Below are 27,647 nucleotides of genomic sequence, written 5' to 3'. Positions count from 1 at the left end.
TAGATATTTTTGCTGAGAAGATATACATTAGGGCGACCAAAACAAAATTTTTTTTGACTGGAACTCCTACCCCCTAATTTTTTCCATTTGATCCATAAACCTTATTTATGAAATTTTATGACCCGTGCCCCCTGACCGATCTTTATTTCCAAACGCGAACTTTCCGATAACCGCTCTACAGGCCACAATTATTTTCCAATCGATGAAAAAATTATCTTGTTGTGGCTAAAAAACGATTGAACAAAAATTATGAAAATTGGGCCAGAGATTCATATTGCTCCAATATGTATATATGGCCAATTATAGGTAACTTGGTCCCTATAATATAACAAATATTAAAATCCGAGTCGATTTTCATACATTTTTGTATGTTTAATTTTTAACCCACAACAATGAGCTGGTAAAGTTTTTCATATATTGGACCATAAATGCGGCCTTTAGAGTATTTTCGTGAAAATGCACCTTTGGACCCATACAAATTACTATGGAAAGACCGTTCGGGTGGCACGGGTTAACGAATTGATCGTCATAAAATTTCATTTGGGTCAAATTGAAAAATTTAGGTGGTAGCCCGAATATATAATATATATTTATATGTATACACATGTATATACAGAGATACGTGTTATTTAAACTTACCCTGGCTTCCTTCTCCTCATACGATACATTTGGCCCTAATTTTAGATCGGCTGCTATGTGCATATTTTCATTAACAGTTAACAAAGGTTGCAAGCGATCATCCTGAGTAATGTAGCAAGACATACGCCTAAAAGCAGCTAAAATGTACGTATGTATGTTCTCATTAAATGTGTCATATGACGAGATATACATTTTCATGGATACTTACGCAAATCCCGACGTCTTCCATTGAGCAAAATTGAACCGTCAACACCTGTCGTCTTGAATCCTGACAGTGCATCGAGTAATGTAGATTTACCAGCACCCGAAGGTCCCATAATAGCTATCAATTGGCTGCCTGGAAATTTTCCACTTACATTGTGTAAAATTTCTTTGTTGCCTGTAATGTGAAAATGGAATATTCATCTGTTAACTTTTACATATGTATGTATGTGTTTAGTGCTTATGAACACCCTACAATATGATAATATTAACAATACGTATGTATCAAGGCGAATATAACAAGGTGATCCAAAAGGCGAATTGAGGCGAATTCAGACCGTAGTCCTCATTTGCTATCAATTTTTTTGCACAAAATATACACAAAAATGTAAAAGAAAACGGTAAAATATTATTAGCGAAGCTTAAATAAAGATGTTGTACACAGATATTCTTTATGGAAGCGAAATACATATTTGATATTTATTTTTAATTAATTTTTTTTTTGACAGCAAATGAAGACATCAGTTGGTATTATTGTATCACCTTCTTTCTTGCACCATGGTATGTATACAATCGCGCGAATAGAAGCCGTGCCTTAACATTAGAGTTAGACAATCTAATTTCTAGTTTACTGTCCTAGTTCTTAACCCCCCGTTTAAACATGCAAAAGGCATCTCGAAAAATACCAATACACTTACACATGTTGACTGACACACTAACTATTAACCTCACTGCCGAGAAAATTTCAATGCAAGTGCTTTGAAAGTAAGTTTAATTTTTTCCCGAACTTTTACTCATGCAAAAATTGAAGCTTCGACTATAATATGCTCTTGTGCCAGACACTGAAAATAACACAGGCAATTTTTTAGCTTTTAGGAGAGAGTGGAGGTGAAGGAGCTCCCTTTTTCCCTTCTTACCCATAAGCTCAAAACATTTTTATGAAAATTTTCATAGTCTGGCACAAGACCTGTATACACAACTGTCAGCAAGTTACTTGCATGTGTAATCATCGGGTCAATCACTCATACGTAGTTTTTTTCATACAAAGATGAGATCGATTGGAACTACATAGTGAATAGTTAGTTCAATTTATAAATACCTTTATATATACCATAATGAAGGTATCGACGACCCGAGTCGATCCGGATGTATGAGTCCGACCGTCTGTCGCAAAACCAAGTATTATGAAAAAGAGCTTCCCACCTTCAAATACTCTGAGAAATGGACCAATAAAAATTGCCAGCAGCGAGCTAAAGGGGGGCCTATTATTGTACCACTTGGGCCCGGTCGCCCTCGAGGAAGTGGCCGGCAGTGTCACATATCCTTGGGAAGCCGGCAAATTAAAGGTAGTGAGGAAGGATGAAATACCTCACCTGACTAAAGCGGCGGTATACGTCAAAAGGTTTGGCTGCAAGTTCGAGATAGAGCGCATGCTCGAGGTCTTTGGTAAGCAGAATGAGATCTTGAAGTCTTCCACAGGGAGGAGAAAGAGGATGGCACTCTCCTTGTGGTAGGTATTGACGACCTCTCACTGGCCAGCTTATCAAAGTCAAAGGGCAATGCGTATTACATTTGTAATGCAGTCACCTTCGGAAGGGCAAGGGTTGGAGAGGAAGAAGATGCCCACCAAACTAGCCAGGTGGATGAGCCACCGAGCAACACACAGGAGGGGGTCGAAGCCATCAGCGACTCCCAAGAAGCCCGCTTATTGGATGACTTATGATGGAGGTCATCCAGATTAACCTCCATCGGGGTGAAGCGGCAACTCAAGCTCTGACAAAGGTAATATACATATTGGGTTAGTCCAGGAACCTTTGACCGTAAAGAACAAGGTCTCTGAACAGAACCATATAAATGATCAACTTTTCTACGCTAATACAGGTACTCGACCGAGGATGCTAACTCTTACCACGTTTCGTGGGGTAGTACTAACACTAATAAAAGGGGACAAGCCCTTTTAGATTATTTAAATACTAAGACCTAATAACCCTTAACATAGGTAACAAACCAACCTTTGTTAATAGAATTAGGGAGGAAGTACTAGATATAACAATATGTTCAGAAAATCTAATAAACGAGGTACATGAGTGGACGGTCTTAGAGGAACACTCCTTCTCTGACCATAGATATATTAGGTTTAAAATATCGAGGCCACCGCCGAATCCAATTATTTTCCGAAATAAATCCAAAACCAATTGGACTAAGTTCGCAAAACAAATAAAAGATAGACTAGGGCAGGAAGATGAGGTTTGCCTAAGTAAAGGTGATATAGACAGAAGTGTCAACAAAATAACCGATGTACTAATAAGGCCCTTCGAAGAAAGTTGTCCTCTTCGAGAAAGGAAGTCTGCCTAGGAAAACAAAGGCAAAGAGGTCCGAAGACTTTACAATAGAGCATAAAGCAAAAAAGACGGAATCTTCAACGCTTGCTTAAAATTCGCGTATACTCCAATAGCCTGGCAAGAAGCAAGTGTAGTCTTTATTCCCAAGCCTGGCAAGGCATGTTACGCAATACCAAAAGCTTATCGTCCGATAAGTTTAACCTCTTTCTTAACGAACAGTCGACACCATGATAAAGTGTAATATTCCTAACGATATGCTTAAATACAAACAACACGCATACGTAAAAGGTAGATCAGTGGAAACCGCATTACATGAGGTAGTACACCATATAGAGAGAACCTTCGAAATGAAGATGTTACATTAGCTGTATGCATCGACATCGAAGGTGCTTTCAACAACGTCAGCACCGATACACTGATCCACTCCTTAGACGAGTTTCAGGTAGACCGGGCCTTGGAATAGATATATAACCTGTGCGCTATACGACGTAACAAAAAGAGAAAAGGTTGGTCAGGGGACACCACAAGGGGGGTTTTATCACCTCTTCTATGGATCACTACCATTAAGGATTTTAACCGACGAGGGATTTGAACCCGTCTGCTAGACGATGGTATAATACTTCTTAGGGGGAAGAATCCAAATCTGCTTTGTAAGAGGGCCGAAATGGCTCTAAAAATAGCGTGCGACTGGTTCTAAACACGAGGTCGAACACGAAAAAAAACAGAACTATGTCTTTTCACTAGGAAAACGAATATAGGAGCTGTCGAAAACCCCGTTTTCCTAGGTAACATTTCTCCAACAGTTAAGTATCTGCGAGTGATTTTGGACAGAAGACTGAAATGGACCACATTCAGGAAAGGGCTAATAAAGCCCACAGATGTTGGACAATTTGCAGGAGAGCTATAGGCTCTAAATGGGGTTTCAATCATAGAATGGTATACTGGTTATACAGAATTAGAGACAATTTTGTTTGTACACCCAATAGAAATTCAGGTAGGGTATGAAGCAGCCATCGCAGCTATAAGACTTAAGTCGATGAGCGAGTGGATCGGAAGAGACCACCAAGTATACATATTGTATCAGACCGTACACTTGAAACAAGTGAATTGGCTTTGTGTGAAGTCTTAATACCGAACAGAGACTTGTGGATCGATGGAACCCTGGTACAGATGCCAGCTGGAAGCTGTGGCTTTACAGATGGGGCTGTGCTAGGGGAGAGGACGGATCTAGATCTCTATATCGATGACCAGGAAACAAAAATCTCCCTTCGACTGCCGGATCACAACACGATCCTACAGGCCGAAATCCGAGCGATTACAGAGTGTCTGAACTGGTTTGAGGCTAATACAAGGCCAACCACCGTAAACATCCTAACGGATAGTAAAGCAACAATTAATGCTATAACAAGCAAGGTAGTTAAATCAAAAACTGTCGTGCAATGTAAAAAGTCAATTAACGACTACTGCCATCATGGTTCGATTAACATTATATGTGTACAAACTTAGATAACGCTAAGCCTTTTAATGCTGCGCGTCAAGAGTTAAAGAAATGGACAAAGAATGCTCATATATCCCTCTGGAACTCTGAAGAGAAGGGAAAAAACACAAAAATCCTATGGGGGAACCCAGACGATGTAGCAGCCGCATATATTAGCAGCCATGATATTTTATTATTTTTATAATTATTACGCATTAAATGTGAATGTTTGTTTTTTAATTCATTTCGATTATTTGCATTGTGTAACTATTTTTGACACTAACTGTAATTGTTATTTACTCTTTACTTGAGACAAATCATCACTCAGAAATATTGTTTGTTTTCATTATTACTCAAAAGAGTTATCGTTTAATTACTCAATCAAGTACCCAAATTAATACTCAATATCATTTAAAATTCCAAATTTAAATACTCTCTCTCTCTCTCTTGTCAATTATTGCTTATCACTCATTATGATTATTTCGTACTCATTTTCTTACCTATATAAGGCAGAACAATGTTTTATTTGATGTCATTCCTGATTATCTTTTGACAAATAAAGAACTATTTAAAATTTAAGCGGATTGTTTGTTTTCTTTACTACCCCTCGGCGAATAGATATTGAAAGATTATCCGACTTAGACGTTGATCGTCCGGTTGGGATTTCTTTCAACAAAGGCAATTTATTGTATTATACCAAGGATTTTGAACCAGCTTTGACGTTAATCGTCTGGCCTAGGCTCGAATTCAAATTATAATACAATTTATTGTATAAAATATTCCTGAGAAGGGTTTGGAACAAGTCCCCTTCTACACTGGCGCCCAACGAAATTAAAAATTGCAAAATTGTTAAATGTTTTATTTAATTTTGCTTTAAATAAATCGCATAACACGTGTGTGATTTCACCAAACATTTTGGCTAGGCCAAAGCCCACTAAAGCATTTGTTTGCGAACACATTTGAAGAAACTGCTGTTACAGAAGCATCAATAAAATAGTGCAGTTGTTGTTGTTCAAAAAAAACTCTGTGCTGTTCTCCACTGAAATAATTGAAGACGTCGTCGCAGCCATCATCACTGATTGTTGTCGTTGTTGCTCATTTTCGATCGTCGCTTATTTCAATTTTACATGTACAATTCGACCCTCCATAGTATTGTTGTGTTGTGTTGGCATCACATTTATCTCATCACCGCTGTTTGTTGTTGCGCATCATCAGTACTCAATTGTTTCAATTCCATCGTCGTCATCGATCTCACCAACACACGGTGTACAGTGGTTGCATCATTCATTGTTGTTGCTCATCATCAGTACTCAATTGTCTCAATTTCATCGTCGTCATTGATCTCACCAACACATGGTGTACAGTGGTTGTCATCATTCATTGTTGTTGCTCATCATCAGTACTCAATTGTTTCAATTTCATCGTCGTCATTGATCTCACCAACGCATGGTGTATAGTCGTTGTCATCATTCATTGTTGTTGCTCATCTGCCATATTCGCTCCCATCACCGTCTCCGTTTTCATTCGAGAAATCGCATTACTGTTGTTCGCTCTCTTATCACCGAAGTAAAGCTTTTGTGGCTATTACTAAATAAAACAAATTCATTACCATTGAGTGGAACTACCCAACAATCTTTTGCGCTCAATAATTTACTCCCACACTCTTGAGTGAAGAACAGGGTTACCCATTATCAAAAATTAAGAACTTTTGAGGTATTTTTAAAATGATTAGAAGGAGTCCAAGAATTAACCCTTCGGTTGCTGAAAGCAACAATAATGCACCGCTAGAACAGCCCGTGACTACGCCTCGTTCAACACATTCGGCTGAAAATCTCAATACAAGTCATAACGGTACCAATGGAGCAAATTTAGCATCGACTAACCACACACCATCTTTTGCATCTACATCATCTCAGGGACAGTCGCAGACATTGCTAAGAAATGCTGCAAACAACGCCAGCTTTATGTCATCCAATGAGTCAACAGTAAATGGGTCCTCACAGGTCCAACAAAATATTGTTTTAAGTGATGTCCAATTTCAGCAAATTTTAAGTGGCATATCAAATGTCCAAGAGAAGAAAACGACATTCACTGGTTGCACTGCACGATTCTGTGGTGGAAGAAACTCTACAAAAGTCGAGGATTTTATAGCAACAATTTTGGTATACAAAGAAGCCGAAAATATAACCGACTATCGTGCCCTTAATAGTTTCCCCCTATTGTTAGAAGGCTATGCATCTACGTGGTGGCAGGGAGTTCAAGATGAAGCACGTACATTTAATGATGCAATAGAACTTCTTCGGAATGCATTCGCGCCCGTAAAGCCAGATTGGAGGATTTTCAATGAAATTTGTCAAGAAAAACAAAAGACATTTGAGACAACAGATGCTTTTGTATGTAGAAAAAGGAGATTATTTGCTCAGCTATCTGAGAAACTGTCCGAAAAAACTATGATAAATATGTTATTTGGTCAATTAAATTCTCAAATTAAAGGAGCTATATCTCGTGCTAGCATCCATACATTCCAAGATCTGTTGCAACAAGCCAGAGAAATAGAAATGACAATTTCTGAAAATAGGCAGGAGAACAAGGAAGAAAAACCAAAACCACCACAATCCAATGAAAAGTCCTTCTTACGATGCACGTACTGTAGAAAGAAAAATCATCTAGCAGAAAATTGTTTCAAAAAGATTGAGGCTGAAAAGCATAAACAAGTTAAGGCCACCGAACCAAAATTAAATTGCTATGGATGTGGTATGGAAGGTTACTACCGTTCCAATTGCCCAAACTGCAATAGGAAAAACGACTTGGAAAAACCTCTTGATTTCAATTCATTACACACTACATTGGTCGGAAGTGATGTTCCTCTAGTTGATTTGAATGTTCACGGCTTAAAAGGAGAAGCATATCTAGATACTGCTGCCAGGACAAGTGTTGCAGGTTTTCAACTATACCAGAAACTACTCAAGAGAGGAAACGATTTTAAAAAAGTCAGCGCAGAAGTAATTCTAGCTGATGGAGTTCCACGATATGAAAATGTGTTGTCTACTGTAGCAGATATAATCATTGGGAAGCGATTTAAAAAGATTCAATTTGTATGTTTCCCGAATGCAAGAAGTAATAGAACTTTGCTCGGAATAGACTTCCTTAAGGAATGCGGAATTGTCTTGGACTTAGCTCAGCATACTTGGTATTTTAAAGACGATCCAAAGCAAATATTCCCATTCAAATCAAATCCATCACAATTAAATATAGCAATGGTTGAAAAGGTAAACGTAAGACCAAGCGAATTAAATGCATTTTTATCGGGTTTTGAAAAAGGAAACAATGATTATTCCCCAAGGTCTATAAACAAAATTTTTGAAAACTCTGTTCCAGAAGGCATGGAAAGTGAAAATGTTGATTTGTTTCCTCCTTTAAAAAGAACAAGATATGAGCATTATTGTGACCAAATGTTTGAATCACTAGAGTTGAATTCGATTGATATAAAACTTCGTGATTCCGAAGGTCCTCATTTAAATAAAACTGAAAGAGATATGTTAAATAATTTATTGGTGTCAGAAGAAGACGTATTCAACGACATAAACGAGCCGTTAACGCAAGTGGAACATTATATAAATACAGAAGAACGGGAACCAATATCAAACCCGCCGTATAGGATATCTCCCCGTATGAAAGTACTGTTAAAGAATGAGTTGGACAAAATGTTGAAAAAGGGAATTATCGAAGAAACTGAATCGCCCTGGTCATTCCCTGTTGTGTTGATCCCCAAAAAGGACGGAACCGTTAGATTTTGTGTTGACTATCGCCGTTTAAATGCGATCACGGTAACGGACACGTATCCACTGCCCAGAATCGACGATCTATTGCATGCCGCTAAAACGACTCCATTTATGACAACTCTGGATCTTCGTTCTGGCTATTGGCAAATAAAGTTAGCAGAAAAAGATAAAATGAAAACGGCTTTTACAACCCCATTTGGCATATTTGTTTTCAATCGAATGCCGTTTGGTTTGAAAAATGCACCAGCGACATTTCAACGGCTAATCGACAAATTTAAAAATGGATTGCCAAATATATTAATATTGGCATATTTGGATGACATAATTATATGTTCCCAAGATTTTATGTCACATATAACCGATTTAAAACGTACGCTTCAGCGGCTTAAATCATTTGGCCTCTACCTAAATCGAGAAAAATGTTTCTTTTGTAAACCAGAGGTAAAATACCTAGGCCATATTTTAACAAGGGACGGACTCAAAGTAGACGCTGAGAAAACCGATGCAATAAGGAGCCGTAGGAATCCGAGAAACTGTAAGGAAGTTCTTTCATTTATGCAAACCTGTTCATGGTACAGGCGTTTTATTCCCTCTTTTGCAAACATAGCTAAACCATTGTCAGACTTGACCAAAAAGAATGCATCATGGCATTGGGGGGAAGAACAGCAAAAGGCTTTTGATATGTTAAAGAAATTGTTAACCTCTCCACCTATTTTACAACAAGTTGATGAAAACTTACCGTTTATTTTAAAAACCGATGCAAGCAATTATGCATTAGGGGCTGTTTTACTCCAGGGGGAGAAGCAGTCCGTAAGAACTATTGAATATGCCAGCCGTTTATTGCTTCCCGCAGAGAAAAATTACTCAACGACCGAAAGAGAAGCTTTGGCTATAGTTTGGGCGATTGAAAAGTTCAGAGGCTATATTGAAGGTTCCGAAGTGTTGGTTCAAACCGATCACCAACCATTAAAATGGCTGTTCAGCCTTAAAAGTCCCACTGGCCGCTTAGCAAGATGGGCATTGTTAATGCAATCATTCAATATAAAAATAGAATATGTACCCGGTCGTCAAAATCATGTTGCCGATACACTTTCACGCCCTCCGTGTAGTCATAATACAAAAACTGATGTCAAATGTGAGTGTTTTTCAGTACATATTGATTTCCCACGAAAAGGAGCTGAAGAATTTCGACAAGCCCAAATTGAAGATCCTGATTTGAAGAATATAATATCGTCATTTGAAAATAATGGTGAAAATGTGTTCAGATATACGGAAAGAGGATATATTATGCTAGATGGTGTGCTGTACCGATTTTGCTCCGAGGAAGACTCTGAGAATGGTCAACTGGTAATACCCAAATCCATGCGCAAGAATATTCTGTTTAATTATCATGATAGCCCAACAGCCGGTCATTATGGCATAGGAAGGACGATTAATAGAATTACACAACATTATTACTGGCCGAAGATGCGTTCCGATATCACTGAATACATAAAAGGATGCATTGAATGTCAACGATATAAACCGTCTAATATGAAGCCTATGGGTCTTCTTCAAACAGTGAGTAGCAATAAAAGATTTGAAATCATTGCTATAGATCTATTTGGACCTCTTCCACGAACTAAACAGGGCAATCAATGGATTCTAATAGTCGAAGATCTTTGCAGTCGATGGACTGAACTATTTGCTTTAAAAGTAGCCTCAGCTGAAAATTGTGCTCTTCTTCTTCTTAATGAAGTCCTCTTGAGGTATGGAATACCAAGGCGAATACACTCAGATAATGGCCCTCAATTTATATCGGGTGTAATGCAGAAACTCACCTACTGTTTAGGAATCAACCAGTCCTTTACTCCGGTATATCATCCCGAAGCTAATCCAGTTGAGCGGAAAAATAGAGACCTTAAAGTACAACTTTCCATTTGTGTCGGTCAAGATCATACTGCTTGGGACATAAACTTGCCATCAATTCGTTTTGCAATGAATACCTCCAGATGTTCTACAACCGGATATTCTGCAGCCTATCTAACTTTTGGCCGAGAATTGAGAACTCCATGTGAAGTTCAAAATGATTTAAGATCAATAGTGACTGCGGAAAATTTTGTACCTCAAATTACTCCTCATCTTCTTCGATTGGCAGATGCACTTAAATTAGCCAAAGAGTCTGAAGAAAAGATGCAGGATCGGAACAAGTTATACGCCGATCTAAAAAGACAACCTCAAAAGGAAATGAAAGTTGGTGATAAAGTCTTAATATCGACCCACATCCTCAGCAATAAAGGAAACAACATTACTTCAAAATTTGTGCCCAGACGAGATGGACCATACCTCGTTGTGGCCAAAAAGGGAGCAACATCCTATACAATTGCAACATTGGACAATAAAAATAAACCTTTGGGCACGTACCACGCATCAGACTTAACGTTATATGAAGGAAAAGGAAATGCTCCATTATATTCAAGAACTCGGTCGGCCCGTCAACAAAAAGCTAACTTTCCAACAACAGAAGGTGAAAAATCAGTAACCAATATTAAGTTACCAGTAACCTCAACGTCAGACGAAGCAACAACAAACAAACAGCACAACAACAACAACATAGGTGCAACAACAGCTAAAAACGCAGCAACCTTTACTGGATCCATAAAGCAACATTCTTCTCGTAACAACGTTGAATCACAGAACACGCAACACAAATCGCAGAACGACAATCTAAGGAGGTCTTTACGCACGAGAAAGCCACCATTGAGATACTAAGAAGTTCTGTCACATCATCGGGACGATTTCTGTGCCAGAGGGGGAGAATGTAGCAGCCGCATATATTAGCAGCCATGATATTTTATTATTTTTATAATTATTACGCATTAAATGTGAATGTTTGTTTTTTAATTCATTTCGATTATTTGCATTGTGTAACTATTTTTGACACTAACTGTAATTGTTATTTACTCTTTACTTGAGACAAATCATCACTCAGAAATATTGTTTGTTTTCATTATTACTCAAAAGAGTTATCGTTTAATTACTCAATCAAGTACCCAAATTAATACTCAATATCATTTAAAATTCCAAATTTAAATACTCTCTCTCTCTCTCTTGTCAATTATTGCTTATCACTCATTATGATTATTTCGTACTCATTTTCTTACCTATATAAGGCAGAACAATGTTTTATTTGATGTCATTCCTGATTATCTTTTGACAAATAAAGAACTATTTAAAATTTAAGCGGATTGTTTGTTTTCTTTACTACCCCTCGGCGAATAGATATTGAAAGATTATCCGACTTAGACGTTGATCGTCCGGTTGGGATTTCTTTCAACAAAGGCAATTTATTGTATTATACCAAGGATTTTGAACCAGCTTTGACGTTAATCGTCTGGCCTAGGCTCGAATTCAAATTATAATACAATTTATTGTATAAAATATTCCTGAGAAGGGTTTGGAACAAGTCCCCTTCTACAACGAGGACAAAACAAAGGAACTACTCTTGATGAGTACAAAAACAAACATTGTTCCACAACATCCCATACGGGACAAGGGAGACTTCTCTCATATCAATGAGTGCACCCCGATTCATATTTAGCTCAGTGATATGGGACCTACTGTTTATCGCCGAGTCCGAACGGCGTGTCCTAAGACACCACTTATAGAGAAGTTTTTCAAGGCTGAAATACTCAGGAAATGTCGCCAACATTACTGAGGGGTATTTTGCCACCGTTGAAAAATGTTTGGTGTTGCCTGGCCGGGGAATCGAACCACCGACCTTCTGCGTGCAAGGCGGGCGTGCATACCATTGCACCACGGTGGCACCCTCTTGATGAGTAAACAAGTAAAAAAGTATCAGTCGGCTTTGCCGACAGAGATATACCCTCAGCCTGTGCAAATTGAAACACTTTTTTCACAAAAAAACTTATGTATTTAGGGACTTTCAAAATTTTGGTCGTATGAACCGACAAAAATTTTAATTAGGATAAAAGTTCAAAAATTTTGCGGAAAAGGTACTTAAAGGAATGGACCGACATAGACCAATGGGGGTGCCATAGGGGTTTTTTACACCATTCGGGCTATTTTCTCAAGAGGTATGGACTTGCCCCTGAAACAACTTTTACCATCGTAATTGAGGCAGCGTATGTAAGTTGCTTCAACAAAAATCAAAGTGATTCAATAGCAGGTCTTAAAGTGAACTTATCCAAAATGTTGTGTGGGAGGTACGGGATGGAGTGGACAAATATAGTCCATATTCGAACCTGATCTATATCTGGTAGATATTATGAGAATGCGCAAAGTATGGAAGTGACTGATTTCACTCCCATCAAGAGTTATCGTGCGCACAATTTTTCCGAACATTTTTGAACTTTTGTGGGGTAGGTACCTGAAGGAGTGGACCGATATGGTTTATCTACGAACTTAAAGTAAGTTTGGAAACAATATTACGAAGGCCAAATTTTGGTCGGAATCGGCATATCCGTCTTGCGCTTCCACCCATAAACATGGTGTCATAGGGTTTGTTTTTCAACTTTCAGGCTATTTTCTCAGGAAGTATGGACTTGCCCCTGAGGAAACTTGTACCTTCGTATAGGGGACAGTGAATACACGATGCTACAACAAAAACCAAGGCTATTCGAGAGCAGGTCCTAAACTGAACTTTTCCGAAACTTTGTGTGGGAGGTACTCGAAGGAGTTTACCGATTGAGTCCATATTGGAACCTCTTCTAAGTCTGGTAGAAATTTCATAATGTGCAAAGTATGGACCAAATCGGTTACTACCTTCAAGAGTTATCGTACGCACAAATTTTCCGAACATTTTCGAACTTTTGTGGGAGAGGTACCGGAAGGAGTGGACCGATATACTCCATCTTTGAACTTGAACTAAGTTTGGACAAAATATTACGAAAGCCAAATTTTGGACCGAATGGGCAGATCCGTTTGAGAGTTATTTTGCGCTCCAACCACTACACACTGTGTCATAGGGTTTTTTGTAACTTTCAGGCTATTTTCTCAGGAAGTATGGACTTGCCCCAAATGAAACTTACAGCGTCATATAGACGACAGCGAATACACCTTGCGTAAACAAAAATCAAAGCGATTCGAGACCAGGTCCTAAACTGAACTTTTCCGAAATTTTGTGTGGAAGGTACCCGAAGGAGTGTACCGATTGAGTCCATATTGGAACCTCATCTAAGTTTGGTAGAAATTACACGATGTGCAAAGTATGGAGCAAATCGGTTATTCCCTACAAGAGTTATCGTGCGCACAAGTTTTGCGAAAATTTTTGAACATTTGTGGGGGAGGTACCTGAAGGAGTGGACCTATATGGCACATCTTCGAACTTAAATCGAATCTGGACAAAATATTTCGATACCCAAAATTTGAACCGAATCGATTGATCCGTTCGAGAGTTATCGTGCGCACCAGCCAGCCAGACAGACCGACAGACAGACAGGCAGACGGACATTGCTAGATCTACTCAAAATTGTCTGAAACGGATGTCGTACAAACATACTTGGGGTCTAAAACAATTATTTCGATGAGGCACATTTTTGGTCGTATCAAAGTGTAAATACCCTCTTTAGCCTAAAGGCTGAGGGTATAAAAAGACATTAGACTGACAGGCATCCTTACGGGACACCTAGGGCTACAAGCGCATCTGCACAAAATAGGTTGTGCGGAAAGCAGCGAATGCAGAGTATGCGGAGAAGATAACGAGACGTTGGAACACTATATCTGTCATTGCCCAGCTTTCGCGACGCTGAGGAAGCAATTTGTTGGTGACGATACTATACAAGAACTCAGCCAAATTGGGACAAGCGAGTTCAAAAACTTAAGAGATTTTTTTTTAAATAATCCCGAGCAATAATCTCTTCGAGGTTTCCAAATTTAGAGCGCACAACATGCCAACCCTGGCTCAAGTGTATGTCCATACGGACATGTGTCGATTTTTATATCGCCCTTCTTTTGAACCTAACCTAAAAGTTTGGGAGCATAGCAAAAAATGTGACCAATATTAAAGAAGACATTTTGAGCTTTAAATTGATCCCAATTGTGTTACAAAAAATGGCCAAATACTAAAGATATAGAAAAAGACGCTCAGACATCCCAATTGCTATTATAAAACCTGTACCTATGTTTTTTGTAGGGAAGTTTTCTACCTCCGGGAATAACCAATTCGGTGAAGAAATGTGAGTAAAATCCTCAAAAATGTTTAAATCTGGTGGTCCGCTTATATGGGGTCTATATCAAACCGTGGGCTTACGTATGTATATACATTAGGGCAACCCCAAAAAAAAAAAAACAAAATGAAAATTGTTTGGAACTCCTACACTTAAATTTTTTTTGGGAAGCAACAATTATTAAATTTAATATTACTGCTGCCCATATTACATTTGTCGACTAGATATATCTAGTAGTTTCGGAACTTATTCTAAAAAATTTGCTATGTTCTATCCGAAAGTCGGAAACTATTCTGATGTTTCATTAGATGTTCCAAATATATTCGCCCAAAATTCTTAATATTTATTCGGATTTGATTCGAATTTCTTGAAATTTAAATAAGAACTTCTTTATTTAAGCTATATACCTATGTTCATAATTACAATGTGGATTTATTATATTATTAACCGCTGCTTCCCGCAAAAATCGCAAAATTATAGTCGCAGTCCTTCCTGATAAAGTTTTCGAATGCTTTATTTTATTTTTCTAAAATATAATTAAAAATATTGATTATTCCATTATGTGTTTGCAAACTAACAATTTTAATTTGCGATTTAAATCACAAAATAACTTCCGCTACGTCTTTGTCAATTAACAGTTGCTAAATAACTAAAAAAAACAAATCACAGCATGCAAACAAAACAAAAACTCTACCTTGTCTTTGTAGTTCTTAAAATAATCTCTCTGGGAATTTACTAGCGAGAACGAAAAACGAATCAAAATTTCCCATCAGAGAATGTGCAGAATATTGGCAGATTTTCGAAAACAAGCACAAGAAAATTTGCAGAGATTCCTTAAAAAAATGGATGATAATAGGTTCAACTTCTGAAGGAAATTTTGAGAAATCTGAATATTTTCTGATCATACATTAGAGAAACTCTTAAAAAAATCTAACATCAGAGCGCTCGGCAACAATTGTTTAGTGGGTATGTATGAAAAAATACTATGATAATGCTTTTTCTTCTCTTATTAAGTCCATATTTACATTTGGCAATTTTCCTTGCGGCAATTGTCAGTTTGTCGGTGAGAGAGGGTGTTGAGAGGTAAAGCGTTACCATATGCCTCACCTTTCTCTCCCACAAACTGACAATTGCCGCAAGGGAAATTGCCTAATATAAATATGGAATAACAGTGTATTTACTACAATGTTAATACTATAAAAAATAAATAAAAAACTATGAATATATAGTACAAAAATTATTCCTGAAAAACATCATTTAATTAGCACCATAAATCGCGCTTTAGAGTATACATAAAAATTAAAAAAGAAACGATATGATTTTTTCAAATATTTGGATTTTGTTCGGCCTTTTTCTATTAGTTTTGAAATGATACGATCTCAAGCTCAAAAAAATCGCATCATTTCAAAACTAAGAAACGATATGTTTTTGTACAAAATTTGTATGATAAGTCTTCTTTCCGAAGTTAGCTTCTTTAAGTAATTTAAGGGCCATGTTTTCAAACAGAAAACCGTTTCCAATATTTTGACTAATTGCGTTTGACTTTGTGTGTTATCTTATGTATTCCTACAGTGTTGTCAAAATTTTTAATAATTATTTTATTTTTGTTCAAATTATACTGTTATAGCCTTTGTTTGCAAAACAAATAGGAAAGTGTTGCTATTTATTGATAAGAAAATTATAATTTGTCAAGTAAACTACTAAAATTAATGTTTTATAACAAATTTTGGTATCAAAAGGTCGAAATTCGTTTCCAGTAATTCAACAGCCACCGCCGATGGTTGTGCTCCAATTATACATAATTATATTTAGTTTAGGCCAACTGATTATATGTTCAATTGCTTATTACTCTTATCGGTTATCATATAATGAAACAAAATTCAATGTTAAATTCAGTCAAATGTTATTCTTTGTTCTTTATAAGGGTTTCGCAAAAAGTTTTTCGGTGACCACAACAAAGGCTGATTCATGAGGGATTGAATATGTCGAAAATTGAAAAAATGATAAGATATGGCATATAATTAGTTTATAAATAATTGATATGAATACAGTACATACTTGTACATGTTTTTATGGGATTGATTTTTTTATTTCAAGCATTGAATAACGAGTTTTATGGTTTTTATGGCAAAGTATTGAACATTTTCTTGATATTATATTTGAAAATTGGATAAGAAATGGCCATTCACTTAATTTAAGTACTATGTTAATATAATAACTAAATTTGAATATATGTATGTACAATGTACATAAGGGTGGCAGTTTTTAGAAAAAAAATGTTAATTGTTTTTTTTGCAGGTTGGTGAGATTTGTGTGTTAAATATTTGTATGTAAAGAATATTTTAAAAGAGCATATTTTTCAATAATTCATGATGAAATTTATTACATTCGGGAACAGTTGATTTTCTGTCTTACTTACCTTTCCTGAAACCCAAGTTAACGGTTAATGAGAGATTATTAAACTGCATATCGACGGGTTCACGTGATGGTAAATTGGAAAAACGTTCCATTTCCTTTCCATCCAATGTATTACCATTTTGCATAGGCTCTTGTGTATCGACTGGAGAATTTGCTGGAGTTTTACTTTCACGCCTACTACCATTTGCTGATTTCAATGGCATTGTTGTGGAATTATAAACTGGTTGCATTTCACCCACAATTTCTATACCGAGGCCAACACTGGCTCCTGAAGAAGGAGCAGTATTGGCAAAGAATTGTTCCCTTGCCGATAGCATGTGTATAAATTTTCAAAAACTACCAGGATCGGGAGTTGCTACAGCTACTCAATGTCTAAAAAATAAAAATAAAAATACGATAAAATTACAGAATGACACACACATATACATATGTATGAATATATAACTAAGTACATATAAATAAACATATTGGGAATATTTATAAAATCGAGTTTTCTATTAAAAAGAATCCAACATTTATTGTTGCTACATTCTTTCGGTGCGATATTGAGGCCACAATCTTCAAAATACCGAAAGTCGGGAGGTACCATTCTATGGGGGCTAAATCAAAACGTGGACCGATATAGCCCATTTCCAATACCAAACATCCTAGGGGTAATAGAAACCTCTGTACCAAATTATAAACCTTTATCTTAAATATTGCGATCTGTATCTTGATTTCAACAGACGGACGGACATATGGATATGGTTATAAAAACTCAGAATTTTATGCTGATCAAGAATATATATGGGAATTCTGAGTGAAATTGGACACCTTTACAAAAAGAGGTTTTTGATTTCCTTATTTTACGATGTGTTAATGCTGCTCCTTAGTAAAACATTTCAGTATATTTTCAGATCTTTTTGATTAACGGTTCCAGAATTTTTTTTGTATTTTTTTTTGTATTTAGCTAATAAAATATAGAAAAAAGTGCACAGTGGGATTGAATGCAATTTTTAAAATTTAATATTAAATATTTCTAAAAATCAATTTTTATTAATGATTTTACTCTTTGATTTTCTTAAATTTTTTTTTGTATTAAACTACGACCAATTACAAAAATTGTAAGTCCTTTATGGTATTTCACGACTTCCTTCGCATGGGTTCAAATGCTGATGATAAGATCGGATCTTTCACGACTTCCTTTGCATTGGTGCAAATGCTAATAAAAAGATCGGATCTTTCACTACTTCGTTTGAACCAATGCAAAAGATGCCATGAAATCACGTCATCGCATGGAACCCCTTCCTTCAATTTTTGCCGGGATCTTTACCATTGTATGTCTTGATCTACGGATTACGGATTTTGTGGCCCTTTTTGGAATTTGCCGACAAAACATATGTTTGGTTTGAAACTCAAAAGTGTTGCGGATGAGTTAGTTGAAGGAATGGGCCGATATTGCCCATTTTGGAAGTGGATATTATTTTAGGAGTCATTTATTTTGAAAGAAATTGTGCCCACCAGTCATTTCAGTTGGTCTGACAGCATGAACTTGCCCACGAAAAACATAATATCGAGCATTTTTACAGCTTTCGGGGAAGTATGGACTTGCCCCTGAAAAAACTTGTACCAAATAAAAGTTGTTACAACAAAGAGCAACGTGATTCAATAGAAGGCATTAAACTGTATTTTTCCGACATTTTGTGTGACAGGTACCCACACGAGTCTGTAGTGCGATTCTCTAACTCATTTTTGGAGTTACCGACCGACAAGTTAGCAACTTATAAAAAGTACTCGTAAACCTCTACTGCACACTAAAGGTCGTGGGTTCGATTCCCAGGCCAGGCAACATCAAACTTTCAATGGTGGCAAAATACCCCTCAGTGATGTTGAAGACATTTCCTGAGTAGTTCAGCCTTGTAAAACTTCTCTACAAGTGGTGTCTTAGGACACGACGTTCGGACTCGGTCCCATATCGTTGAGCTGATATGAATCGGGGTGCACTCATTGATATGAGAAAAGTCTCCCTTGTCCCATCTGGGATGTTTGTGGAACAACTATTATAAACCTATACCGATAGCAAGAGTGTTGTCAACTTTTATTTGATTTTTTCATTCATAATTTAGCGTTTTAATTTTACAGATTTTTGTCGGTAACTCAAAAAATTAGTCAGAGAATTCCACTACTGATCTATGTCTCGTAGAAATATTACGATGTGCAAAGTATGAACCAAATCGGTTACTACCTTCGAAAGTAATCGTGTGAACCATTTTAGTAAAAAGCGTTGAACTTTTGTGGGGGAGTGGACCGATATGTCTCTTCTTCGAACATAAACTAAGTTTGGACAAAATATAACGATGGCCAAATTTTGACCCAATCTGCAGATCCGTTCGAGAGCAGGTCCGAAACTGAGCTCTCGGAAATGACCATATGTAATTTATAGTGTCTCCGATGAATAGTTCAATGCGTTACAAACGGAATGACAAAATTAATTATACCCTCCATATTCTGTTGGTAGATATAGAAAGTGGTTAGTTAATAAAACATCAAACCGCAAAAATAAATTAATTTCAAGACTTTTATTTTTCACAGAAATATAAAAACCTGAATGAAGAATTTCAACTGAAAATTAAAATGTTTTAAAATATAGAGGAGATGAATACGTTCTGCATAATTTCAGTGGCTCTGTATGTATCTGTATGTAGAATATGTTATTTTTGTATGTATCCCTGCAAATTTGTTTTAAATTTTTTATCGCTTAACGATAATCTGGGATTCGCGGGGAAGCTCAATTCAATGGCGGAATAGCGCACCTAAAGATCTTCTGCGATTCCCCAACATAAAGTAACTGTGCCTAGGAAGCGAATCCCGAGGAAGAATCGCAGATTAATCATCTGGAATATCTTTAGAAGATTAAAATATAAAGTAAAAAAGTAAAAACAGAATAGAATTATTCTTTGGGGTTTTTTCATTTGTTGTGTTTGAGTTTTATTACCCCCTTGTTTTCTTTTCTGCCTTGTTATGATTTTTAATTATTGCTTATGTTGTTGGTAGTTAGTTATACTGCTTCCTCATTCACTTTGTTGTCTTTCTAGTTAAACTCGGCAAAACCTGGGCATGCGTTGTGTTTGTAAATTCGCATAATATTATTCGTGACATTTATATCAAAGTTCTGTAGAAAGTGTTAATGAGAATTATATACAACCAAATCAAAAATGTCGGTGACAATCATTTGTTGCTCTTCCAGAAGAGTATTCTGTTATTCCCTAGGACGATCATTTAAAAAATCTAAGAAAAAAATTTAAAAAATATTGTATTATATTGTTGTGATGGTACATACAAATCACATTGAATTTTTCCTTTCTAACTCTCATATCTCGGCTATATTTTTTTGCAACATATTCTAATTCAATTCTACATCCTTTTGAAATTAGCCAATTTCAAAGTGGCCATTACCTTTAACTGTACATAACATTTATTATATCCTCAGCATTTAGGCTAACGAGGGTATATGCACTTTCATACGGGCAAAATGTGCCTCATCGAAATAATGGTTTGGCTTTCGTAATATTTTGTCCAACCTTACTTTAAGTTCGAAGATGGTTTATATCGGTCCACTCCTTCCGGTACCCACCCGCCCACAAAAGTTCGAAAATGTTCGGAAAATTTGTGCGCACGATAACCCTTGAAGTTAGTAACCGATTTGGTCCATACTTTGCACATCGTGAATTTTTTACCAGTCTTAGATGGGGTTCCAATATGGACTCAATCGGACCACTCATTCGGGTACCTCCCACACAATATTTCGGAAAAACTCAGTTTAGGACATGCTTTTTTATTTTATTTTTGTTGTAATAACTTGTATTCACTGCCCCCATACGGCGTTATAAGTTTCATCAGGGGCAAGTCCATACTTCCTGAGAAAATAGCCTGCAAGTTTCAAAAAACTATGACACCGTATGTAGAGGTTGGAGCGCAAGATAACTGTCGAACGGATCTGCTGATTCGGTCCAAAATTGGGGCTTCGTATTATTTTGTCCAAACTTAGTTCGAAGTTCGAAGATAAGCCATATTGGTCCACTCCTTCAGGTACCTCCCCCACAAAAGTTCAAAAATGGTCGGAAAAATTGTACGCACGATAACTCTTGAAGGGAGTGACCGATGTGGTTCATACTTTGTACATCCTAATATATCTACCAGATATAGATCAAGTTCGAATATGGACTATATTTGTCAACTCCTTCGGGTACCAAACAAAATTTAGGAAAAGTTCACTTTAAGACCTGCTCTCGAACTGCACTTTAATTTTTGTTGAAGAGACTTAAATTCGCTGTCTTAATTACCACGGTAAAAGTTTTTTTCAGGAGCAAATCCATACTTCTTAAGAAAACAGCCCGAAAGGTTTAAAAACCCCCTATGGCACCATATGTAGTGGCTGGAGAGCACGATAATTCTCGAACTGATCAACCAATTTTTGTCCAAAATTTGGCACTCGTCATATTTTGTCCAAACTTAGTTTCAGTTCGAAGATGAGCAATTCCGGTCCACAACTTCCGGTTCTTCCCCCCAATATTTAAAAACTGTCACTATAATGGTATGCACGATATCTCCTGAACGGGGCAACCAATTTGGTCCAAACTTAGGATCTGCTAATATTTTGTCCAAATTTAGTTTAACGTCTAAAATGGCCCATATCGTTCCTCCCTTAGGGTACCTCCCGAAGATCGCTTGGAAATGTATTCTGTTCACTGTGGTCCTGTTTACAGCGATATTATGTTTTCCGTGGACAAGTCCATACTTCCGATGTGCGATATCTGTAGAAGAGATATGACTCCCAAAATAAGATCCACTTCCATAATGAACAATGTCGGCAAGGTCCAAAAAGGGGCAGAATATTCTGAAAAGATTCTGATACCGACTGATATCTGATACCTTTTTACTTGTTTTCTTTATTTTTATCCCACAATAACTTGTGTCATTTAAATTTAATGTAAAACAAGTTATTTTATATGTATATTCTTATTTAATATTAGCCGGTGTTGCGAAGCTAGCCAGGTTAATAAAACACATGTAAAATTAAAATTTTTTAATCTAAAATAATTTATGGTGTTTTGGATGTTCTAATTACGTGATCGACACTGTGCGTACATGAAGTACATATGTGTACTGTTTTTGTCAAAACCAAAGTTACGACACATGCAGTGTAATACGTACATACAGTAGGCTCTCGTTTCGTTTTCCATATATCTAAGAAAGAAGAATACTGTTTATTGCGAATTAATGTTGGTTTTGATTTGTCGAGCTATGAAGGTTCCACTTAACTTGTACGCACACTTCTGTACCTGAAGCAATGATAAGTAATTTATAATTCTCCACACATACTTCAATTAATTTGTTTAATCAACGTTCGGCGTTGTATTGCTACAACGATGTTTTACCTTATTTCATATTTCATTTAGTCTAGAGAACAGAGTTCCTTACAGACTAAGCTTAAATATAATGGCATATTGTATATATAAATTAATAAACAAATATAATTCTTTTATAATTAAAAAACAAGTAAGAACGACGACAAGTTCGGCCTGGCCGAAATTGTTATACCCTCCACCAGAAGTTGTATAGAAGTAAAATGGAACAATTAGTTTCCTTTCGACTAATTACCAAATTTCAGCAAATTTCGTTAATTTATACCGACAAATTCCTGCGGAAAGTTTTTAGACTTAAAGAAGACTAATTACCAAATTTTCCATATTTTGGTAAGGTAATGGGCTAAAACTTAAAAAATTTCAAAAATCAAGAGGTATGCTTCTATGGGCGCAAGACGTGAGCTATACTAATAATCCGTATTCAGGAACACTTTTTTGGAAGACTAAATAACCAAATTCAGTCATTTCGGTGGGATATTGACGTCACACCCTTTGGAATTACGAAAATCGGGAGGTACCGTTCTATGGGGTCTCTATGAAGGCGTGGACCTATACCGACAAATTCTGGGGAATTTTTTATACCCCCAGCGAAGATTAAATACTAAATTTTAGCCATTTCGAGGAATATTGAGGCCAAAACCTCAAAATACCGACAATCGGGAGGTACCGTTCTATAGGCGCTATATGATGGCGTGGACCTATACCGACAAAATTCTAGGGGAAAGTTTTATACCTCCAGCAAAGACTAAATATCAAATTATAGCCATTTCGGAGGAATATTGAGGCCACAACCTTCAAAATACCGAAAATTGGGATGCACCGTTCTATGGGGGCTATATGAAGGCGTGGACCTATACCGACAAAATTCTCCTCCATATTATGTTGGAGGGTATAATAAGTTGTTTTAAATTTTCCTTAATTGACTGATTTGTTGCGCTAAATTCAATAGAAGACGACCGACTGGGTGTATTGAAATTTAATAGTGCTCTAATAATAGGACAATTTAAGACATAATTATTACGATAGCAACCCTGTAGGAAGCATGGGGACATGTGTTGACATGTCACCACTTTGTCTACTATTATGGTGAAAAAGTCAACACTTTTTCAACAGGTTGTCAACAATTGATACTTTTACCTTAATAAGAAGAAGCATTGTTTATATTGAAAACTGATAGCCCAACGAGGCATTTTCTTATTTTTTCTTCATTTTCTTAATTGTTTGGCATCTTATTAAACACACTATATAGTTTTTTAATCTGTATAAAGTTCCAAATAGGCCAAAAACTTAATAGTGAACAATTTGTTACCAATGTCTCCATATGAGCCTTTATATACTATTGATGCACAGTATAGATTCACTATTGACATTTCCTACAGGGTCAGTATAGAATCACTATTGACATTTCCTACAGGGAATCAATATGAAATAAATTAATATTCCGAAGACAACGACTTGGAACATTAAATTATTTCCAAAAGGAAAGGACAATCAATTTTAGAATTGATTATGTCATAAACAAACAACAAAAAAGCTCCTTCTCATTTCTAATGATTCCAAATGAATAAGAAGGCAACGAGATTCATAACTTGGAATAGGTGGTGCAAAATTTAAGTAAGATAACGTAAACTTAATAAATTTTCTTTGAATTCTTTCTAACCGATCAGTTTGTAAGTCCCAATTTACATTAGGCGAGTTTACTTGCGGCAATTGTCAGTTTGATGGAGAGAGAGGTGAGGCATATGGTAACCCTTTGCCTCTCAGCCCCCTCTCTCACCTACAAACTGACAATTGCCGCAAGAAAACTCGCCTAATGTAAATTGGTAAGAACTCAGTATGTTTAAAACAATAATGACTGTAAATGTATGTATAAGTATGTCTATTTAAGGAAATTTTCGTACAATGTGGAAATAATCAGACTCTTCACATTTAAAACATGTAGCTGGCTATTTCGGTAGAATTGTTAACGTTATACGGTTTTATATACATACATACAAAGAATTATAAAATCTTCATAAAGAATAAATGGTCCAATATTATTCAAGGATTTAGTCACATAATTTGAATTTTGACTATGTATGTACATATATAGGTTAAAAAATCTCCACACATAATTTCCTGTAACAGTTTCCACTAAACCGTACTGCAAAATTACAGTCAATTCGCCTGAAAAAAATTTAGTAATTGTCATCTGCTATGGACGAATATGCAAAAAACCATTGTGGTACTAAATCAAATAAGTGCCGTTTCGGAGAAGTATTAATACGATTTTTTAAACTGTGCTAATGTTTTCAGTGAGTGCATGCTTTCAAGAGAGCCAATTGTAAAAATTGTCAGAAATAGTCAATGCTTTGTAATCTCAATTGTAAATAAATAATTGATTTAAAATGTGTTCTGTTATCGCAAATCATTGTGCAAAAATGTGCTTATTATTATTCGTTTATTGTTGTTAATTAATGAAACACACTGTAGCACATACGTAGAATATTAATATGTATATATAAGTAGAATTGCAACTTAATATATCAGCATTTATTTCTGGTTCAACGGACGATTCTTGCGACTCATTTCAATAATACTTGAGAAATAAAATAAATTGTATAGACTAGGTGTCTTGCAGTTGGTTTTGTTAGTTTATTGATTGATCGGTGTTTTAAATTATGTTTTTAAATGATCTATTTTTTATAACAAGGTCTTAAATAATTGGTTAACATTCAAATGTAAAGATTGGTCAACCATTTTTGGGAATCTTAGGCAATTGAAAGCAACATTTAAATTTTGGTGTATCAATTATAATTACATATCAGAGAAAATATTATTATATGGGCTTAAAATGTCAAAATTTTTTTATATGTCTTTTTATATGATAATTAAATTTAAAACAACTTACTTTGACAGCTAAAGTTCGATTATCTACCTTGGTAATTGTGCCATGCTTTGACCAATTAAAACATGACTTTGACGAATTCACCATAACAAAAATTTATTGGACATTTCATGTGACAATCAGGTGGCCTAAATCGGCTACCTTATTAAATGTGCTAAATAAGCTAACAAATTTCTATTTTTAGAACAGTTTGTTTTTCAAGACACTTAACATTTTTTTTATTTTATTTCGCTATCTGTTGGATTTGATCATGCGAACTTCTGATTTTTATCCGAACACATTACGCGTATGAACGATAAGGGTTGTTTAAACGCTTACATGTGCACCCCCATCTGTTTTTTGTTTTGTTAACAAAAAACTCGCATGCCGACGGTGAGCGTTGAACACACAACCCTAGGATATGTAGTCGGACTCACACGCTCTATGCCACCGTTTGTTTACATTACTTTGTAATGGGTTACATAATGATTAACGAATCCGAATTTTTGTTGGGTATATATTTGCATGTATAAAACTGAACTTTGAAATCGTTAAACTTCGTTCCATGGTGCAGAAGATATAAAACAAATGTTATTACATTGGATTGAGAGTATGTAATAATATTCTGTGGACGAAAGATAATTAATGATTAATTAATCGCATGTATGGATCAATTTAATAACTTATATATACTTATCCATGGGGTTAAGTATTTAGAGAGAAATCTCCTAGCTCAGAAATTTATGTGCAGTTACAGTTACATTTGACTGAAAATTACTGTTTTTATATTTTTCATTGAACTCCATTTTAATTGTTTGACTCAGCAATATTTCTTCCCATTTAGCAACAACAATTTGTTGTCATCACTCAAATCAACTAGGGAAGTATTTCAATGTAAATTTATAATAATAATACTTACAAATCATAAAACTTGAATGAACTCAAGTGTGGATTTGCTAGCATTGTTAAAGCTGTAAAAATTTCGAGAAAGCTAAAACTCGTGTCGTAAATGAAATGAATATACAAATGGGGAAATGACAAGTAGAAAAGCGTTAAGTTTCTGCCGAACTTTTTATACCCTCTACCATGATATATTGTAAAGTAATATGGATTAATTGAGACTCTATTAAGTTCCTTAAAATAAAAAAAATACTTAATTTAATTTGAACTCATATCCATTAATGTTCCATTTGGCTTAAGACCTTAGTTGTCATATCCATACTCTAATATATATAAATATCTTAGTTATAAGTTAAATTTTGCAATAAATTATTAAATAATATGGATTAATTAGTTTTCTTTTTGTTGTGAAGAAGTATCGGGCCACTTGGATCCCCAAACACTTAATGTTAGTTAATTCGCTTAAATCCAGCTGCCCTCGTCTGTCACCCGGCAAATTATTCCCCTTATACCACGCCTGTAAAATCCTCAAAATACCGAAAATCGGGCGGTACCTTTATATGGGGGCTATACCTAAACATGGACTTATATTGAATCACAACCAAATTGTTTAGAACATATTTCTTAAATTGTCAGAACTAAAAATTCAAAATTACAACCAAATCGCTTAGGAAATTTGCCTAAATGTAGCTAAGACGCCAAAATACCACAAATCGGACGGTATCGTTATATGACGGCTATATTAGAAAATAGACCTGTGTCCATAATTTTTGGTAGATAAGTTTTGTGACTAAATGTTAAATTATAGCTAATTCGATGTGAAAATGCAGCTATAAACTTTAATATACTTTAAACCCCGATTATATGGGGGCTATTGCAAAACATGGAGAAATGTCCATAATGAGTTTTTTGACCTCTAGAAATCCTATATCCCAAATTATAATTAACTCGGTCTGAAAATGTGGCAAAAAAGTCAAAATACCTCAAATCGGATGGTACCGTTATATGGAGGCTATACCTGAAGGCTATACCTTAAACATTTTGCACAGCATTATTTAATAGAAAACATTTCATTCTTTTTGCCGAAAGTACTTTTTTTAATCCAATTGGCTGCCGAATTTAACCTGAAATTTCGTGAATGCTAATTAATTAATAGCAAATTGAATGCTATATCTTTGTTACAATTGCTGATTTTCATTACTGATGACATACACAAAATATTTTTGGTGTCGTTTATTATTAATATTTTCGCTAAAATTGTGTATCTATGAAGTGTATTTTAATATATACAAATTTATGTACATACATAACAAAAATCTTGAATTCATGTATTCCCAGTATATTCGGTTATGAATTTTAAAAACGTTCCGGTTGATTTGCAAACTTTTTGCATATATCAATAAAAAAGACGTTGTCTGTTGTTAAAGTTGGGGTGGATGACAAAACACTG

The 27,647-nt window shown here is 35.8% G+C and overlaps 1 protein-coding gene across 3 annotated transcripts in view; it reads right to left on the bottom strand.

Annotated features, from left to right (window-relative positions):
- LOC141394220 (ATP-binding cassette sub-family G member 4) overlaps nucleotides 1-27,647 on the bottom strand; it is a 41,218-nt gene that overhangs the window by 5,261 nt on the left and 8,310 nt on the right. For all 3 annotated transcript variants that reach the window (XM_073968222.1, XM_073968219.1, XM_073968220.1), the window contains exons 2-4: nucleotides 17,028-17,398; nucleotides 848-1,018; nucleotides 640-776 (exon numbers count right to left, since the gene is read on the bottom strand). In XM_073968222.1, the coding sequence (XP_073824323.1) occupies nucleotides 640-776; nucleotides 848-1,018; nucleotides 17,028-17,343 (624 nt within the window). In that variant the 5' untranslated portion in view covers nucleotides 17,344-17,398. The remainder of the gene's footprint in view (nucleotides 1-639; nucleotides 777-847; nucleotides 1,019-17,027; nucleotides 17,399-27,647) is intronic.

The sequence above is a fragment of the Musca autumnalis genome, unplaced genomic scaffold, assembly GCF_047663935.1.
Source record: "Musca autumnalis isolate F117 unplaced genomic scaffold, ASM4766393v1 scaffold_2, whole genome shotgun sequence".
Taxonomy (NCBI): domain Eukaryota; kingdom Metazoa; phylum Arthropoda; class Insecta; order Diptera; family Muscidae; genus Musca; species Musca autumnalis.
The sequence above is the reverse complement of the archived record's forward strand: the minus strand, read 5'-3'. Positions and strand labels throughout refer to the sequence as shown.